The sequence below is a fragment of the Mesoplodon bidens genome (genome assembly GCF_964165515.1).
Source record: "Mesoplodon bidens genome assembly, chromosome: 12".
Taxonomy (NCBI): domain Eukaryota; kingdom Metazoa; phylum Chordata; class Mammalia; order Artiodactyla; family Ziphiidae; genus Mesoplodon; species Mesoplodon bidens.
In genome coordinates this window covers 46,758,545-46,771,951 of record NC_138168.1, presented here as the reverse complement: position 1 = coordinate 46,771,951, position 13,407 = coordinate 46,758,545, and the positions used below count along the sequence as shown (strand labels likewise).

Sequence of the window (13,407 nt, the reverse complement as noted above, 5' to 3'; positions counted from 1 at the left end):
CCAAGTGAATGAAGTCATTAATAAAGCTAGAAACAAGATTATGGAAGAAAATAAAAGTGCACCAGTACTGGGTACCCAGGCTCCAATGCTGACTCTAAATCCGACTCCTTGTCCTTTTGTATCCTTTGTATCCTTTGTAATTTGCTCTTCGAGGACAGGAATTAGGTGTATTAATAGATAGCATTTAATTACTCAACTGTTATATCATTAATGGACTTATTAGTTAACTCATTAACGCCAGATTTGTGGAGTGGAAAGAGCATAAGCTTGGAGTCCCATACGATGCTTGAGCCCTGAAGCAGTGAACCAATTGTCCAGCTTCTCCATGCTGTAGTTTCCTCATCTATAAAGTCAGGGTTAGAGGGTACCATGAGTACAAAACCTTCGTGTGCTCATTCTATAAAATCTGTAGGGTTGAAGTTGGGACTGTGACTTCAGAGTTGCCTCTGAGCCTACCACCAAAAGATATTCTTGAAATTCAAAGTAACTCAAAGTAGGTTTCCACTGTGGTTGAGATTCTGACTAGTAGAAGACCAGGGGACCACCTATGGAGATCAAATACAGTGGAATTAAACAGAGAAAAGAAAGCACCTGGCATCTGGCTTCTGTGAGCTTGGACAAGTCCGTTCACTCCCAGACCTCAGGCTTCCCAGGTGCACACTGAGGTGGCAGATCTGAGTCCCATTTTAATGAGCCTAAGTATCTAATATTCTGTTTGGTGAACTGCGGCACAGGATAGAAATTCAATCCAGCCATGTGTTCCATAGAGGAATGATTTATGCTGACTTGGGGACAAGAGGGTCTGTGAACCAAAGGTACAAAGACATGAGTATGAATGATAAAATTTATCGAACATTTCCTCGGGGGGATGTCTCTTTGTGGGTTGTGTGGCACTTCCATTCATTCTTATCTTTTTCATAGTCCTCGACTTCTAGAGTTTGTATAATTATGCCGAATTCTTTTCCTGTTCTTTCAGTGCATAGGCTATGTGTTTTTCCTCCTCCTGTCTCTTTGTGCCTTACACAAAATAGACATGAATTGTCCTTTTGTTGGATGAATTCACTCATTCATTTACAGCAAGCAGCAGTGTGGTCCAGGGCAGAGCAAAGGAAAGAACATCAGGGTTAGAAGGTCTGGGTCTTATGCCGTCACTTCCTAGCTGTGTGAGCCTGGAAAACCAAAGTAGCCTCTCAGCCTCGGAATGCCAGGCCTGCGTGCCCCACCTCCCAGGTGTCTGTGGTAACTAAATGAACTTACCTGGGTGAAGTCATGAGACACATTGCAAGTGACTGAACATACACCATCCTTACAACTACATCAAAAAACTGAGACATAGGAATAAAACCTGGAAAAACATACGCAAAATATTGGACAGTGATTGTTAAGGTCTTGGGATTACAGATGTGATTTTTTTTTTCATTTCTCTATTTTTCAAATCTTCTGAATCATGATTCTTTTACTTTAAATGGAAGCATTTAAAAAAGTAGTGTCCTATTATTGCTGGCTGGGTCTTATTGGTGTCCTTGGAAAGTCTTCTCTTCCTTTCCACTCCCAAGGCATAGGTTCCACCCCAGGCCCTCCCCACCCAACCCTGGTCTCCCATTCCAGCCCAGAGTCCATCCTGAACTCTGATGCCAACACTGGCTTCATTCACCATCACTTTTATCACTCAGAAACCTTTACTGGCTCTCTTCTTTTTCTCTCTCATCAAAACTAACTCCTGTGCCTGACCTTCAGTCCCATGATGGTGTGACTGCACATTCCTTCCAGCCACTCCCAAGCATCTTCAGCCCACCTTAGCCAGTCTTCAACACTGATTTAGGTCCATAGCAGAGAGGGGGCCACAGCCAGCCAAAAAGCGTGTAGTTTGCCTCAAGAAGTATTCTTACAAAGTTTGAGCCAACCTTTAAAAACTGAGAGTTCACATAAAAATCCGAATTTCAACTTCTTCCTTTAAAAATAATATCTGACAACACAGATCCTTTATTCCCTCAGGGCTACAGTATAGAAACAGTTGATAGGAGCTGAGAAGCAGCTACCCCCTTAGGTGGGGCCTGTGGGCCCATCACTCAGAGCAGGGCCTCTGCTGGCTGACAGGTTACCTTTTGGAAAAAATAGAGAAAGGGGCTTTTCCTCTGGTCAGAGGCAGCCCCCCCAGAGTGCATAGCTTGGCAAGGCCAGCAAAGGCTGGAAGTAGTTCACTCTCTGCTCTCCACCTGGGCTGGAGTCTCTCATTAAGGCCAGCTGGCATGACCGTAGGCCTCAGCTCTGCCTCCACAGCAAACGCAGTTAGGCACCTGGCCTCTGTAGGCTCATATATCTGAAACATACAGAATAATGGCCATCTGGCCCCAACTCTGTTTATCTGTGGTACTCCCAGCTCTGCCCTCTGCTTTGTCTCTGCACTGTCTTCCTTCAGTCACAAGATGGCTGCCAGAGCTAAGCGTGCTGCCTGCCTCTTCATTCACCTGCAGAGGGAGAGAAGACCTTCACACAACCCTCAAACAAGAGCCCTGAGCTCCACTCCAACTGAATCACTCCTGAGCCAAACCATTTCGGCCAGGACAATGCCAGGCACTGGCTGGCTCAGGTTTAGGTTATCAGAACAATTCACTATGGCAAGGTAGAATACATACCAGTGTTTCTCAGTAAAGGTATTACTAACATTTTGTCCAGGACAGTTCTTAGCTATGCCCTAGTGGCATATCTCACGGCCAAATGTAGCATATCTAGTACCACCATCGTATGCCAGCTGTGCACCCCAGTCATTGGAGTGACCAGAAATGCCCCCACCCTGGTCATATCCAGACACTCCTGCACCTGAAGGTCTCGCCGAACTGAATGGGCTACAACACAATGGGGAGGGGTAGTTCCTTAAAAACAAAGTCTGGTCCTATTAGGAAGATGGGAGAGTGGGAATTAATTCTGGGAGAGCAATACACAAATATTCATTACACTTTCTTCTAGGTAGGAAAGAAGATAAAAAGGAAGAAAACTGTGGATGCTAAATTTTTAACATGTGATTCCCCTTCAGATGTGCTCCTGGTTACTATGGAAACCCCATGCTGATTGGAAGCACCTGTAAGAAATGTGACTGCAGTGGAAATTCAGATCCTAACCTGATCTTTGAAGACTGCGATGAGGTCACTGGCCAGTGTAGGAATTGCTTACGCAACACCACCGGATTCAAGTGTGAACGCTGCGCACCTGGCTACTATGGGGATGCCATGAGAGCCAAGAACTGTGCAGGTACAGTTCTGTGCATGGTGCAGCAGCTACCCAGCCGGCACATGTGTGATAGGAGCAGGGTCTCTGTCAGTGCTGGATTTAAATGAATTTATCTTGGGGAAATATTGCAATTACCCCCTTGACACTTTTTCAGGGCAATATAGGAATGTGCATCCCATACTTCTAGGGGTAGGTATTTTTATCAAGACTAATGTAGCTTAGCTCATGGGTAGAATGAACCATGAGACACTAACACTAGTGAACTTTTGTCTTATCATCTTTATGTCCTTCCAATTTTTATCAAAGAAGTAAATCAGACTTCCATAGATTACCTGTCATTGACCAGAGGACTGAATGAAAGTTTGCATGTTTGACATCAGTTTTCTTACTCTGCAAGCTATGTGTCTCTTTTTAGTTACGTTTGGTAAAATCAACATTTCAGTGAAATAGATTAGCAAGCCATAGGTAGTTTAATCATCCCCCTATTTCCTCAAATTATCAGAGTAAATATTTCAGGGATAATATAAGAAATCTTCCTGGTCAGACTTCAGTTAGACTGAAAGGTACAAATTTTACTCAGGATTTCTCCAATCCATTTGCCTCAGAGAGTGAAGCTCTTCAGAAGAAAAGTTAAATTGCCTTCCTGTAGGACTAAAGGGAGGCTGAGACTGAATATTCCTTCTCTTATGTGACTTTGAGGGAAAGAAGAGTGAGGGAGAGTTATTGTGCTCTTGTGGCATGCTTCAATTGGAGATTCTCTCACTGAAACAGACTTCCACTTCAAGAGATTTTTAAGAAGTGAAGAGTTTGAAATTGAGAAGGAAACAAATAGGATCTGCAGAAGTCGCAATACAAGTAAACATGTCTCCAGGAAAGCTATGTGCACAGAAGCATAACCCCGAGAATAACAGAGTGGAGAGAGGAGCTCTGTGCCCAGTCAGACTAAAGAGAGAGAAAGTGGGCATCCGAAAGAGTGTTGGCAAAATCAAAGACTTAAACATTGACATCCTGATTCTCAAAATATCGACTCATATCAGTATGTAAACTCATGTTTAAGTTACAGAGATGCAGATCAGTCTTAGAAAAGAAGCTGATGCTAGAAGCAATAAAGCATGATCTTGCTGAATTGTTTAATAAATCTACATTTTGTGGAACATTAAACAGCCAAAATGTAATAAATGTATGTTACCCTTGAAGCTAATTTTTTATGATTATTCTGTAAAGACAGTTAAGAGGTGGGAGGAAATTCACAATTCCATCTTATTGCTAGCCTAGATAGCTTAAGAAATCCTTTGTAAATATTAAAAATTAATCTCCACTCCAGAAGCAGCCACATAGCACAGGGAGATAAGCTCAGTGCTTTGTGACCACCTAGAGGGGTGGGATAGGGAGGGTGGGAGGGAGATACAGGGATATATGTATATGTATATGTATAGCTGATTCACTTTGTTATACAGCAGAAACTAACACACCATTGTAAGGCAATTATACTTTGATAAAGATGTTAAAAAAAAATTAATCTCCACTCCAAAACTCAGTGGAAAATGAACAGTCTGGTGAGATTGGGGTTTTGTTTTTGTTTTTTTCCAAGAGGCATTCTTGAAAATTATCAGTAGATTAATAATGGGCTCTCAGATCTTCTAAATTCATGTAAATATGGTCCTAATTCTTTCCACGACATTGTTGCTAGCTATCCCACTGATAGCTGTCATTTGGAGGTTTGGAGTCAGTCTTGCCAAGAGTCAAGCACTGTGGGACCCAAGAATCGCTCTTGGGTCTCCTCACTCACACCTGGCAGTAATCAAACCTGGAGTTGGATTAGCTGGAGAATTTGACTGTGATGAAAGGATGGCTTTCAGATTCCAGCTGAATGATGGACTCTGTGATCATTTTGTACCTTGTGAAACTGACCAGGAGCTCTTTGGACTGAAGCAGTTGCAGAGTCATGTCAGAATCTCAAATAGTTGGGAAAGGAATCCTAGAACATTTAGTTTTACTTTTGCCCCAGGGTCACCTTTGAAAATCTCCCTGAGCTGGGGCTTAATTGGGTGAGAGGAATAATCACTAAATCATGTATTCCACACGATCTTAAGAAAGAATATAATTAATCCCCATTGAAGAATTATATACCTATAGCCAGTATTTCTACAAACCACAAAAACATTGCCATATTTTAGGCATTAAGAAATGAATCCCTAATCTCTTGTTTTTGTTTCCCACAGTGTGCAGTTGTGGGGGAGGCCCATGTGACAGCGTAACCGGAGAATGCTTGGAAGAAGGTTCTGAACCCCCTACAGGCATGGACTGCCCAACCATAAGTAAAAATAACAGTACATGATTGACTAACCCCACTTTCTCTAATGTGCTGCAGGTGTAGGATTAAGAAAAGCTATGCAATACTCCCTCTCTAGAAACTGCCTGAGTCTCACCCTTGGCTTTAACCCTGTCTGTGCCTCAACCAAATGGACCCTAAACAAAAGACATTCAGTCCACTTGATTCCAAAGGGCAGATAGGTGATTTACATTTAAACAGCTCTATTTTAGAAAATTTATTTTATCAAGTCTTTAAGTTCAGCGTCTTACTTAGTAGGTAAAGGCTAAGTTGGAAATACAGTTCCCAGTGACTGAGTTCATTTTAGCTCCTTTTTCTATATTATCTCTTCAGGTCCTCAGATAATGTAATCCACAGACTACGCTTTACAACACTGGGGAAACTGAGATGCCAAGAGATTTAAGTGGCTTTTCTCAAATCACTCTAAATCTGAAGTGGCACCAGAAATATAATATTCAGGCCTTATGAAATGGAGCTGCCTTCTCTCTTTCCTGCCCCTCTAGTTATTCAAATCATGAGTATTCCTAATGGTGCAAGAACCTGCTGAAACATTTCAAAACAAATGCCCAGACCCGGTGTCAATGACTTCTCAAACATCCTTCAAGCCCTTAGCCTAGAAAAGTCCATGATTGATTTTTTAGAAGGATTTAAGGAAAGCTTTGCCTTAGAAAACCTTCTATCAAGAAAGTAATATTTGGCTTTAGGTAGAGTGGTTTAAAGACTGCTTTAATATTAGATATCCCTTCCCCCAAACAAAAGTATCTTGGCCGCTCAGTCCCTCTAGGCACAAGAGATTAATATTACTGAAGGTGACATAGGATGGGAGGCACAAGCAGGACAGAGTTTATACACTGACAGCATAGGTGACCCCCTAAGCAAGGTCACTTTAAAGACATCAGTGTGCCTGCTTGACCCTACGCATCTTTTCCACCAGCCTGATGTACTGGCTGGGGAGCCATTCCTTTGAGAGAGCATATGAGGAAGTCTGCATTGAACTTCAAATAACAAATTAACATATTAACAACCATTAACACTTTAGTCTCCATTTATCAGTTCTCTAGAAGAGAGTGCAGTCTGGGGGAAAGAGATTGGGAACAGAAAAGTTTCAAAGGGTGTCCTTTGTGTGTGTGTCACAGGAGGGCGCTGGGTCCTGGGGGTGATGACAGTGGTCAGAGGAACTCAAACGTGAAATGTAGGAAGCAGCGAGAAACTGCCACCTACCTAACCACGTGTGCAGGTTCGTCAGCTATCAGGGAGTGATATTCGCAAACAGTGATGTCCTGCAGACCTGCTTCTGCTGAACCATTCATCCCGACAGGAGGTCGGGCCATGGGGAGGCGCTGAGACATCCCTGGGGTGAGGGGAAGGCATTAAAGCCTGAATAGGCAGTAAGAAAAGCTGCTAGGAGAGGGGGAATGCCTGGCACGTTCCATATTCACTAGCTGGCACCAAGCAGAAGCCCAAAGCCTGACATGGAGAGAGTCACCCCAGACAGCTTTCCTACCACCAAAGAAAAGTGGAGAGAGGGTTCTCCTTTGCCACCCATCTCTCAGATGCCTTGCCCTTTGTGCTTCCTTTCTTTCTCAGTTCAGCCTTTAGTGTTCACATTAACCTAATTTTCAGTTGCATGTGTTTGTTTTTTTGGTTACATTTTAAGTGCCCAATGTACACTTTGGCTCATCTTAGGACCTACTCTGTTTTGAGTGTAAGGACTAGTTCCTGGCCCAGAACAACTCCTCAGGAAACAAAATTACAAGTAGTATTAACCAAGAAAGTACATATAATAATCGACTTAAAGCAGCATGCTTCCCAGCTGACCTTTGATTTTGAAGAAATGACATACCCACTTTACCCCCAGGCTGTGATAAGTGCATCTGGGATCTGACTGATGACCTTCGGTTAGCAGCGCTCTCCATTGAAGAAAGCAAATCCGGTCTGTTGAGTGTGTCATCTGGTGCCGCTGCTCATAGGCATGTGAATGAAATCAACTCCACCATCTACCTCCTCAAAGTATGCAGGAATGGTATATCTTCTGTGTATTTTCATTCTGGTTTCATAGGGTCACTCCTGGTAATTCCTATCCATTTTGGTATGAGTCCAGTGGTTATATTACAGATTGTTAGACCTAGGAAATTATGAAAAGTTGATGACAGTCATGAACTCCAGCCTAAACAAAGAGCTGTCATCTATTAAAAAGGTTAATATGGAAAATGAAATGACTAAAAAACTAGTGTCTATGTACAAAGCTATTGATGGAGGAGAAACACTCTTATGTCAGTGGAGCTGTACATGGATTATTCAAGTCAACACTGCAGACATACCATTACCTTAGCTTCAGTTTGCTGTGTTTTCAGGAGTTTCTCTAAAAACTAACACACACACTCTCATTCTCTCTTTCCTCCTTCTTCCTTCCCTCTCTCTCCTGCCCTTACCTTTCCTTCTCACTGACACACATTCTTTCTCATCTCACACACACTCAAATCCACAAGCACACTCACATGCTCTGTTTCTCTGCCTAGATCTAGTTGTTAACATCTAATAAGCAAGTTAAAGGCAGGCAATAGTCAAAAACCGTAACAGTGCTTGTATATCTAAGCTTTAAGAGGTGTTTTTTCCCCCTTTAAATCATGGGCTTCAATCACAACCAACGGATATTTTTTAAAACAATAATGATTTGCTGAAAGGATAATAGAATTAATACCAGCATACTTTTTTACTTTGTCAGTTTAGCATAAGAGCATAAACTTTGACACCAGAATGCTTGGATTCAAATCCCAGCTCTGACACTTACTAGCTATGTGACCTTGGGTAAGTTATTTAACCTCTTTATTTTTCAGTTACCTCATCTGGAATTGAGGGTAATTATTACACCCGCCTCATGGGTTGTTGAGAGAATTCAGTGAGTTGTTATATGCAGAACAGTTAGAACAGTACCTAACATAGAAAGTGCTCATTACTCTGCTTTTTGGAGGTGCAAATGATATCCACAGCAATTGCCCAAATGTGCAAAGTGTAAAACAAAACAAAAATCACAAAATTGTAAACCTGGGTGGTCTGGATGGAACCTTAGTAAGTACTCTATTCCCAATTTAGGAATTGTTCTTAACCAGACTCATCTGTTTGGACACATGAAGGCACTGATTCTCAGAGGAGTTACCCAGACTCAGTCCTTTTGATACCACTTGAATCCTCTTTCCCCAACAGCACAACTTCAAGGTAGAAATAATTATTATATTATATTATATATAATAATATTATATCTGATGGGAAGTCAGTGCCAAGATTGAAGGGCTTACTCCAAAGTAATCAAAGGAAAGCTACATTTGGACCAAACTGCTCAAAATGGAAAAGAAAGGGGGAAATGGTCTGAAATAAAGAGAATTGTTCTCCTTACACCAAAAAGAGGAAAGTGAATTTCTAAACTCCATTTGCACTGATTGACGTGGGTTATCATTTCCTCCAAGACCTGCGAAATTGAAGTTTTAAGGCTCAGACACCCAAGGCCACTGCCAGTCTGTATTGTGCCTTTGTGCAAATTTGGAAAAGATACCCTTTCCCCAGAACCAGCACAGCCCAAGCCAGGATCTCCAGCCTGGTATTTGGAGCTTGCAGAATTTCTGCTCCTAGAGCCCTCCACCCCCTTGTGCAGACCTCAAACTTCATACCAGCCTGCAGTAGCCTGTTTACCCCACTCTTTTGAGAATAAAGGCTCACACTCTGCTCTGAGTCCTCTTGCACTGAAAGAGTTTTCTGCATATTTTTACAAACCTGGTGTGCACATCTACTGACTATGGAAAAATACGTGTGTTTTTTTCCACAGACAAAATTGTCAGAAAGAGAAAACCAATATGTCCTAAGAAAGATACAAATCAACAATGCTGAAAACACAATGAAAAGCCTTCTGTCTGACGTGGAGGAATTAGCTGGAAGGGTATGTGTTCAGTTTCTGGGACTAACTTCAGAGACGGGATTTAGCTGGTGTGAGACTGGCTAGTCACAAATGACTGAGGCTTAACACAGCCCAGAAAAAATGCAGTGACCCAGGTGCCTTAAAATTAAATCAAGGCAAGACCTGAGGAGAAAGTTAATATACTTGGTCTCTGCTGTGTCTTCCCATTTTGATTGGTTTCCTTGAAAAAACAGGATTATGGAAAACTTTCATTGTATTTGCTGCTGGTAAATATGGTTGATAAATGTTTTAATTAGGATAGTCATTCAGCTGTTCACCTTAACATTTTTATGGCTAAGAGCAATAGAACATCCAGAAATAAACTTTATTATATAGAATATAAAATTTAAATGTTTGCTAAAGTATGCATTAAATACTAAAAGGAAAGAAGAAAAATTGTGTTGAGAAAGCAATTTTGCAGTTTGGCAGGAAAAAAAAAACACTTTGGACCCTCATTTTATACCATATACTAAAATAAAGTTCAGACAGATTAAAGACTTGAGTTTAAATCTCAAATCTACAAGAAAACAGAACTAGATAATTATTAAACCTTGAACGGAAATAACAATACATTTAAATATAGTGTGAAGAATTATAATAAAAAGAAATAATAGATTTGACAAGAAAAAATTTCAAATACATAGTAAAACAACTAAATAAATGAAAAAAGTCAACAAGACTAAGAAAAATGTTGAGGGAAATATGACTTGTAAAAGCTCTCACAAATTAACAAGAAAAACATTAAAACATGAGCAAAGTCAATGTGAGAGACTATTAAATACATTCCCCAAGAGCCTAATGGAAAAATATCCATCCTCTGTACTAATAAAAAAAATACAACTAAGCCACAAGGCGCCATGTTTAACATGTTAAAATGTTGAACACATTTTTTTCCCTGATTACGTTCCACCAGTTCTGCCCAGAGTACTCTGGAATTTCTGCTTTCAGATACTGATGTTTGACGTTATAAATTGTTGAAGTTCTTTTCAAAAACAATTCTCATTTCCTACAAAAATAAAGGTTAAAATAACTCTGATAATCTCTTTTGACCTTGGACCTCTTAAACTAAGAGATTATGCTTCTAAAAATGTGAATTACTCTAATTGGATCCTTGGGAGATTCAACTACTTTTAAATGCATATAAAAATTGTGTCCCTCGTTCCCATGCAATGGAGCATGTTAATCCAACCATGAGCATTTGAAGAGCAGTTAGATTGCTTAAGTTTCAAAGGAAATACCAGGAAAGAAATCTTTGTGAAAACTCATTGTAATTTCATTTGTGTCATGGCTAGAACTTGCTGAAAGTGTCTCAAATTCTTGAGGAAATGTTTTCACCAAGATTAGTTCCTCCCATAGCTCAGACATGGAGTTACTGATTCTTTTGTTGTACCGTTTTCCTACTTCCAATATAAGTTAAATGCAGGCTTTCATGGGGAGGAAATAGTGCAAGCTTGAAAGGGACATCACAGTAGAAAAGGCTCCTGAACAATGAGAACAGACCACCAAAGCCAGAACTTGATGATAAAGTGACTGGAGCATTCACCCAGCTGTTGCCATTGATTCTTATTGAAAATAACATCCTTCTGGCTACGACACAAACAGTCCTGATGGTGAAGGAACCTGCTGAAACATTTTGAAACAAACACCCAGAGAGAGTCTTAAGGGCTTCTCAAGCACCCTTCAAGCCCTTAGTCTAGAAAAGTCCATAATTGATTCTTAGAAGGATTTAAGAAAAGCTTTGTCTTAGAAAGCCTTCTATCAAAAAAGTAACTAGGGGCTTCCCTGGTGGTGCAGTGGTTGAGAGTCCACCTGCCGATGCAGGGGACACAGGTTCGTGCCCCAGTCCGGGAGGATCCCACATGCCGCGGAGCGGCTGGGCCCGTGAGCCATGGCCGCTGAGCCTGCGCGTCCGGAGCCTGTACTCCGCAACGGGAGAGGCCACAACAGTGCGAGGCCCGCGTACCGCAAAAAAAAAAAAAAAAAAAAAAAAAGTAACTAATATTTAGCTTTAGCTAGAGTGAAGGATTCCACTGTAGATTCCCACAGTGTGACAAAAAAAATCACAGTAATGTTGCCTCTTGAACTTGAAAATACAGTTGATCCTTGAACAACACAGGTTTGAACTGCACGGGTCCACTTATATGCAGGTTCTTTTCAGTAAATACATACTATAGTATTACATGATCCACAGTTGGTTGAGTCCACAGATACAGAACCTCAGATACAGAGGGCCAACTGTAAAGTTATACATGGATTTTCAACTGTGTCGGTGCCCCCAACCCCTGTGTTGTTCAAGGGTCACCTGTACCTCTGTATGCAAAGTACCTGTCACATGAATCTCATGTAATCCAAATCTCACAATTTATATTAACCTAAAGTTATTGTGTTTTTTCCCGACCTCCATTTCTAAGTCCTCTAGCCCCCTTTTGATAAATCTTACTGCCTTTTCCCACCTGCTACTTCTGGGAAACCCCTACAGGATGCCCATGCATTTGTGTTCCCAAATAGCTGCTTCTCAAAAAGGTCTCACTTGTGCCACTGCTGATCATGTCTGTAATGAAAGTACCAAAGCCTATGTCAAAATTCCACTCTCCCATATTCCCAAAGCCACCATGCTCAAAGTCAGAGTGGGACTAGGCTACAAGCAGAAGTGAAGATGGTGGCCCTCTCTCAATCTCAGTGCTGCCCTTTGCCATCTGTATCTAAAAGGTACACTGTAGAGCCCAGTCTCCAAGGGCTGGCCCAGGAGGGTGCTGCACCATTCCCTCCACTTCTCCATCTCCTCCATCTCTTCCCTACTCTTTCCCTATATGGAGCCACAGCAAAAGCTCCCCATATATCAACACGTACAAAGATCTTTAGGGTTGGGAGGAAAGTGGGTCACTTCCACACATCAAAAGCATCTGAGCCTGATCACCGAGCCTGATCTCCAATCCTGATAAAAAGGACAAAAAGTCAAAATATGTTTCAATTCCAATTGACCATAAGATTGAAGAACTTTGGCCTTGGCCTTGCAGAATATTAAAGCAAGGAGCAGAAGACAATGCTGAAGAAGTTCTCAGAGGCCAAATCATGAAGAACCTTTCCCACCATGCTCATCCTGTGGACTTTGGAAGATACTGGAGCATTTACCTACAACAATGAGCTGATTAGGTGTGAAGTTTCAGAAACATTCCTCTGAAGTGGAGATGGTAGGTTTAAGACTCTGAAGACAGGGACACCCGTCAGTAGACTGCCGCAGTAGTCCAAACAAGAGTGGTCAATTGCTGCCTTGTCTTCATCGGAAAATAATTTGCAGTGAGCAGTGGTAAAGTGAGACTGTGGGGTGGGGACCAGGAAGAGAGGCCAGAATGACAAGTGGAATAAAAATGATTCAGTGACCAATTGGATATGAAGAGTTGCAAGGATGTAAGCTCTGACTTGGAGAAATAGATGGCCAAGACTAAAAATTCAGAATGGATTTCTCTGGACCTTTTAAGGGTGAGCTCTCTGTGGATGCCAGAGATTTGAGTCTAGCTCAAGAGAAGAGATCAAGGCTGGAAAGGTATTTGGAAGTCAATGTTTAGGAGATAGTTAAACCCAAATTAGATATCACTGTACAGATTCTGAAATGGCACGCCAATATTCCTACTACCATTTTGTCCAGCACTGCCCCTGTTTATGCTTGTCTCCCAGAGTGATCATTAAAAGTTCCCCTTTCACTCTCAAAAGTGTCCCAGTTTAAACAATAAAGTATATGGCCATCCTAGATATTATCATCTTCAATTTAATAGTATTCTAGGTACACTATACTTTATGCACTGTATAATAAATAAAATTCTGGCCACTTTTTACATCAGATATGTACAAGGAGAATTCACTGTTGAGGTGAGTAAGTGATTAATCCATTTGTAATGCT

The 13,407-nt window shown here is 41.4% G+C and overlaps 1 protein-coding gene across 3 annotated transcripts in view; it reads left to right on the top strand.

The window, feature by feature from the left end:
• The window catches only part of LAMA4 (laminin subunit alpha 4), a 182,282-nt gene that overhangs the window by 97,596 nt on the left and 71,279 nt on the right, over positions 1-13,407 (top strand). For all 3 annotated transcript variants that reach the window (XM_081251258.1, XM_081251257.1, XM_081251259.1), the window contains exons 6-9: positions 3,035-3,249; positions 5,451-5,546; positions 7,419-7,570; positions 9,381-9,491. In XM_081251258.1, coding sequence (XP_081107384.1) covers positions 3,035-3,249; positions 5,451-5,546; positions 7,419-7,570; positions 9,381-9,491 — 574 coding nt within the window. The remainder of the gene's footprint in view (positions 1-3,034; positions 3,250-5,450; positions 5,547-7,418; positions 7,571-9,380; positions 9,492-13,407) is intronic.